At 41.3% G+C, this 6,530-nt stretch overlaps 1 protein-coding gene across 1 annotated transcript; it reads left to right on the top strand.

Moving 5' to 3' along the window:
* Nucleotides 1-654: 654 nt before the first annotated feature.
* pwp1 (PWP1 homolog, endonuclein) lies at nt 655-6,353 on the top strand. Its single transcript, XM_030719888.1, has 15 exons — nt 655-829; nt 919-977; nt 1,065-1,222; nt 1,305-1,390; nt 1,494-1,590; nt 1,716-1,826; nt 1,934-2,064; nt 2,337-2,407; nt 3,109-3,205; nt 3,311-3,372; nt 3,463-3,574; nt 4,300-4,390; nt 4,774-4,895; nt 4,983-5,088; nt 5,809-6,353. Exons 1-15 carry the CDS (start codon nt 764-766, stop codon nt 5,901-5,903), a joined length of 1,464 nt encoding a protein of 487 aa, XP_030575748.1. The 5' UTR covers nt 655-763; the 3' UTR covers nt 5,904-6,353.
* Nucleotides 6,354-6,530: the final 177 nt, after the last annotated feature.

Raw genomic sequence — 6,530 nt, 5'->3', positions numbered from 1 at the left:
TTGGGAACCACTGCAATAGAGTTTATTATTGGTGGTAAATATTAATTGGAGGCTTTGCCAGCAGCAGGCTGACTCTAAACAGACTTGCCTTCTTTTTAAAAAAGTGAAAAATTTACTCTTTAGTTCATGAAAATAATGGTTTTAGATTACTAAATTCTTCTGCGACCAGAGATGTTGACCTCCTTCTACTGATATCTAATATGGCCACGTTTCAGACCTCCTTCAGGCCTATTTTGACACATGTAAACACATTGAGTACAACATTGCCACTACACACAGCAATGAAAAAGCAGCTGTTTTGTTTGATTACTGAGCATTTATGTATGAATATGAATATTATTTGCCCAGGATTTCTTTATATTGATCTTAGCCACGAGTAGCTGTTTTATATTATTATTAAACAACAAAATAAATAAATAAAACAACATGGTACTCTGGAAACTGTTGTCAAATTGATTAAGCAGTGAGTGGACATAAAATAACTGACCAAAACTGTCTCTAGTGTGATAAAAGTCCTTCCTGGCAGCATCTTTGCTTTTGAGGGATTCCCCTCAGATTTTAATTCAAGAGTCTTTGCGTGTCCTGTTTCTCTGCTACACTTTTGATCAGGCAGATTTTTCAACGCTCCACACACGCCATCAAGACGCGTCAGAGGACCCAGTGAAACACATGTACGCCCACAGTGTGCATGCCGGATGTTCACTGTTTCTTTGGTGTGGTGTTTATATAGTTTTGGTCAGATAAACCGTACAGTTTGTCCGCAATGAGCTCCCAGATTACTTGCGTCGGGTGGGTGAAACGAGGTGTTGCCAAGGAAGCCCCGGACAAGGTAAGTGACGTTAGCATGTTAGCCGACCGGCGGCTTATCTGTGACTAAATGTATATATTTATTAAGCCACTTTTTACATTTAACAACAGGTTGAATTGAGCCAGGAGGAGCTCCAGCGAATCATCACTGAGGCAAAAGAAGAACTGGGGTATGTTAGATGCTTTACTGGTCCTCTTTGTGTATGTAGCCACCCGCTCTGACCGCTGTAATACTTGTTTACTTCGAATTCGCTCAGGGACCTGGCAGCTGAGGACGAAGAGGAAGAAGGTGAAGGTGGACCTCTTGAAGAGAGCGATACTGCTGAAGCACCAGAGGATGAGAAGGGCGAAGGAAAGGAGGAAGCTGATGAGTTAGCAGAGTATGGCTTGGATAAATATGATGACGAGGATACAGGTGAGGAAGGGGGAGGTGCTGTTCATTTGAATAGATTTGCCACTTCACCGTGTACCTTATATTTTTCTGCCTCCCTTTTTAGTGACTGCTAATCTTGGTGACAGCCTGGCTGGGCTCACTGTGTTCAGCTCTAATGAGGAGGATCCTTACATCACCATCAAAGACACAGTGAGTAGCCTAGAAAAATAAGTCTACGCGTTCAATGTTGTGCCTAAGAAACCTTGAAAAGTGCAAGAAATTTGTGTTCAACTTGTGAAAATTGCCTTCCTAGGACCAGTATGAGCGTGAAGACTTCCAAATCAAACCCACTGACAACCTTGTCCTGACAGGCAAAGCAGAGAAGGACTGCTGCACTTTGGAGATCCATGGTAAATGCCTTTGTCCATGACCTGATGGATGGATGACAGTGGATTTTCTTCAGAAAATCAAAGAAGAATATCTTATTAGATACCGCTGCTTTGGCATACAGTAAGCTAAATGTGTTACTTTGCAGTTTACAACTCTGAGGAGGACTCCCTGTATGTTCATCATCATATTCTGCTGCCAGCTTATCCGCTGTGTGTGGAGTGGCTAAACTTTGACCCAAATCCTGCAGAAGGAACATGTAAGAAAACATCTGATAATAAATGCAGTTTATATATAATATAGTGAGTTTCATTGAATAGTAGCGGTTAGAAAACACTGGTCTCCCCTGTGTGTGTTTCCCTGTAGCTAACTATGCTGCTGTGGGGAACATGACCCCTCAGATTGATGTGTGGGATCTGGATGTGGTGGACTGTTTAGAGCCAGCCTTCTCTCTGGGGAGCAAAAAAGCCTCCAAGAAGAAAAAAAAAAGCAAAAAGGTAAAACTCTGATTAGTGTCCGTTCATGCCGTTCCTCTAGTCTGCATATTGAAGTATCCTTAGCAGGATATTAAACCCCAAGTTACCTCTGATGCATCTTTCAGAGTGCAAAAGTGTGAATGTTAGGTTAAAAGCGCTCAGACATTGGAAAAAGTTCTTGGATAAGTGGGTGAATAACGCTTTGAGTGCTCAAATAGAGTAGAAAAGCACTGTCTGATGAAGTTAATTTAGGTACTAATTAAGTGATTCTCCATCTTTTTAATTTATACCAGGGGGCAGCAGCAGAGCCTGCTGAGGGGCACACAGATGCAGTGCTGGATTTATCCTGGAACAAGCTGATCAGGTCAGTATCAGGTGGCATCATTAGGTTTTTTTTTTGTTTTTTTTTTTAAATGAATTCTGATTTCCAGACATCCATTTTCTGCCACTCATTCTCATCTGGGTTGCGGTGTCAGCAGTCTTAAGCAGTGATCGATGGACCTGCCTCTCCCCGGGCCACTTCCTCCAACTCTTCCACCAGTGTCCTGTGTCTTGTCTTAAGGCCTCATCCTAGTTGGACATCTCTGAAGAACCTCATCTAGGAGTTGCCCAGGAGGCATCCTAATCAGATGCCCAAACCACTTTGGCTAGTTCCTTTCGATGTGGAGGAGTAGCAGCTCTACTTTGAGGCAACTCCCAAATGACAGGTCTTCATTGAGAACCCAGACTGCCTTTGGATGAAGCCCATTTTTTTCTGCTTATATCTGAGATCTTATTCTTTCAGTCGCTATTGACTGCTTGTGGCCCTAGGTGAGGGTAGGAAAGGAGGTCAGCTTTGACCGGTACATGCTGATGCTGCACCAGTCCATCTGTCAATCTCCTGATCCACTTCCCCCCCCATTTGGAAACGAGTAAACAGAAATATTTGAAATCCTCCACTTGAAGCAGCACTCCTCACCAACCTGGAGATGTCCGTGTATTTTGCTTGTATGGTTTTCATGTATTGCAACTGTACACACTTGTGTATAGGTGGGTCTTTACTGAACACAGTCTTGTCTTTTTAAGGAATGTGTTGGCTAGCGGTTCTGCAGATGACACAGTTATCTTGTGGGATATGTCTCAAGGCAAACCAGCCACAACCCTGCGCAGGCACACTGATAAGGTATTCAGTGATAACTAATAATATAATTCATAGTTTAAATTGAGTGTTAAATCCCCGGAAACTGCAGATTTGAGCTGCTGGATAACAAAATCTTTTATCTTTCAGGTCCAGACGTTAACATTCCACCCGTTTGAAGCACAGACTTTGATATCGGGATCTTATGACAAGTTAGTGTCATCTGTTCTCCAATCCACTAGAATTTATAGCAAAGTTTAAGATTAACAGCAGGTTCGAGGCTTAACATGTTCTCTTTTCAGGACAGCTATACTTTATGATTGCCGGAGTCCAGACAGCAGCTATCGGACGTGGAGGTTCAGTGGCCAAGTGGAGCGTTTGGTCTGGAACCACTTTTCACCCTGCAATTTTCTGGTGGGTCCTTAAAACATCCTGCGGGATTTTCTAGAAGACGAGCTGCATGGAACACAGTGTCTCCCCCCCCCCCCCCCCCAAAAAAAAAAATCGAGACATTGTAAAATGCTGATAAAATGCTTTATTTTGCATGAAAATCCTGTATTTAACTGAAAGCCATACAAAGACAACAAGGTGGTTTCTGAGCCAGCTTGTTATATGTGCCAGAATTTGCCCTGACTTTGCATATCATAACTTATGTTGTGCATCACAAATCTTTCTTAGCTATATCTTTGCATCTCCCCATCAATTGACCAAATTTAAGAAAATATTCCAGCTTGATCATCCCTTGAAAGCTCCTCTAACTTTTTAAAAAAGCTTCTTTTTTTTGAGCAAATTAAATACAGCAGAGAGCTCAAATTTGGCAGTTTCTTCATTAGGAAGTGTGTCACCCCCCTGGAATTTTTCAGGGAAATATGAGATGGTCAGGCTGGAAACATTTGGTCAGTCGACCTGGAATGACCCATCTGTTATGCCATCTCCCAGCACTGCTGTTCATACAGCACTGATGTTTTTGGCTGATGTCTTTCTGGACTTGAATAGCATGATTGCGTATGGAGACGTTTATGTCAGTGAAACCACATTTGTTTCAGTCGCGTCATGTTTTCACTAGAGAAAATAAAATGATATGAAAGCACCCCCCCCAAAACTGCATAATGTGTGTGTGTGTTTTCTTATGTTTTCAGGCGAGCACAGAGGATGGTTTTGTCTACTGCCTGGATGCACGCTCGGATAAACCTGTGTTCACACTGAGGGCACACGATGAAGAGGTGTCAGGTTGGTGTGTGTGTGTGTGTGTGTTTGCGCGGTGCTTTTTTCCATCAGTTTAAATTAAACTGTACATTGGCTTTTCTGTTGTGTGAGAAAGTGGTGATTTTTTTTTTTTTTTTTTTGCTCATGAGTCACTTGGAAAATATGAAAGCATTGCTTCAGATTATTCATACATACCAGAGAAATGTGGGAAAACTCGTGTTTGGCTTTTTTTTTTTCCATCATCCTCTCAAAACTATTTCCTTTCTTAAGGAAAACATAAAGACACTTTGTCACTGAGTGTCTTTGACTCAGGCAACCAAGTGGAGCCTTCACTCCCTGTGCTCTTTAAAGTTACAGTGCTGACTGTGCTATAAAAATCACACTTAACTGTCTTTGAACTCCTGCAGGATTGTCCCTCAGCAGCCAGATTAAAGGATGCATGGTCACCTCTTCAGCTGACAAACATGTAAAGATTTGGGACATTTTAGGCAACAAACCCAACATGGTGCACTCGCGGGATATGAAAATGGTAAGTTTGTGGTGTGGAGGTATTTTTTCCATCTGTAGAAAGAGTGGTTGTTAAAGTAGTTACCCTGACTTTGTCACCTGTGAACAGGGTGTGCTGTTCTGTGCTTCATGTTGTCCTGACCTGCCCTTCGTCTATGCCTTTGGGGGACAGAAGGAAGGACTGCGAGTTTGGGATATAAGTGACGTTGCAGCAGGTACAGTTACAGTTAAATTGTTTGTAAAGCATGTGTAGTTACCACCAAGGAGGTTATGTTTTTGGTAGTGCGTGCTTGTGTCGTTTTGTTACTTTGTCTTTAAACACATGTTAATAGTCCATGAAAATTTGGCTGACATCCAACAAGGTCTTCAAGGTCAATTTAATGATTTGATTTGGTGAAAACTGACAAAAAGCCTTAAACTATGATTTTTACAAGTGCAGTTTGTATTGTCAGCATATAGGAAATGATACCGGCAAGTGGGGATTCGAAATATCACATTATAGCATTCAAATATGTCACATTTGACCTCTGACCTCACTTTTACATTTCACATCTGCCTTTCTTTCATGTTGACCCCAAAATGTGTTGTATATTCAAAGAAATATTGTGAAGAGAAAGGCATATTATAATGGGTTTCAGTGGGGCAAATAATAAAAGCCTGCATTTTGCACTTATTTTTACTGCACTACAGACTTAAAGTATTTAACAAAGAAAACAAAATGAAAATATACAAAATACAATACAATTCCCTTAAAAGTACATATTACCCAGTGAGTGAGGAGCCTTGCCGGAGGCTTGCGTCTTGAATGCTATTTTGATTCACTCTGGCAAGTGCATGACTCACTCTATGAGTCAGGGAATATTGTAAAGTGACAAACATGAAGCCAGGTGTTCAGTTAATGATGCTCAAATGTTATTGTGACTGTTTGCTTTTAGTGGCCGAGGTCTTCGGCGGTCGAGAACGCTTGGTGGCAAGTACAGAATCACAGGCATCCGGCGCTGCGGCCACATCGGACATGGAGCTCTCCTAGTGGCAATCTGGTTTAAACAACAGCTTCTAAACACGAATGAACTGAGTTAATGTGGAAATGCATCAAGCTGCCCCGCGTGTGTCGTGTTCATCGCGTTGCAGCGGCTGCTTCATGGAGGCTCCACAGAGAGGCTGGCCAGTGTTTAAAAACCAGGCCAGGAGGAGAACCTAAGAGCTTTGTTCAGCTTCTCTCTTACCACATATAACACCACTGACAGGAACATTCAAAGACGTGTTCAGGATATTCAAGCAACATTTGCTCTTATATTAATATGTCAACTTATTTTTTTAATGTTGAGTGATTAGGTGTAATACACTTAGATTATTATCTCAAGAAAGGCATACATATTGATCTGCGCAATATTTTATACCCTTTTCTGGTAATAGGTAAAAATGTGAAAAAAGACTACAGTTATTTGATTTAGCTGGTGTGAAGAAAAAGAGTCCTCCAACTGTTGTATATTCAAGAAATAAACACAGTTCATAAAATGAGTTGATTTTGTTGTTTTTATGGGTCTGAAACCACTGCAAGGTGTGAACTGTCCTCTCTCGCATCTTTCACTGATGATTTAATTAATTTTTTTTTAATCTAAAGTCACATTTTTTGTTTTTTTTTTAACGCAACAGT

The sequence above is a fragment of the Archocentrus centrarchus genome, chromosome 23, assembly GCF_007364275.1.
Source record: "Archocentrus centrarchus isolate MPI-CPG fArcCen1 chromosome 23, fArcCen1, whole genome shotgun sequence".
NCBI classification, from domain to species: domain Eukaryota; kingdom Metazoa; phylum Chordata; class Actinopteri; order Cichliformes; family Cichlidae; genus Archocentrus; species Archocentrus centrarchus.
The sequence above is the reverse complement of the archived record's forward strand: the minus strand, read 5'-3'. Positions and strand labels throughout refer to the sequence as shown.

Coding starts and splice junctions, on each gene's coding strand:
- pwp1 (XM_030719888.1), top strand. CDS start 764: ATGAGCTCCCAGATTACTTGCGTCGGGTGGGTGAAACGAGGTGTTGCC. Junction 3,373..3,462: donor ATATCGGGATCTTATGACAA/GTTAGTGTCATC, acceptor TTCTCTTTTCAG/GACAGCTATACTTTATGATT. Junction 5,089..5,808: donor TATAAGTGACGTTGCAGCAG/GTACAGTTACAG, acceptor GTTTGCTTTTAG/TGGCCGAGGTCTTCGGCGGT.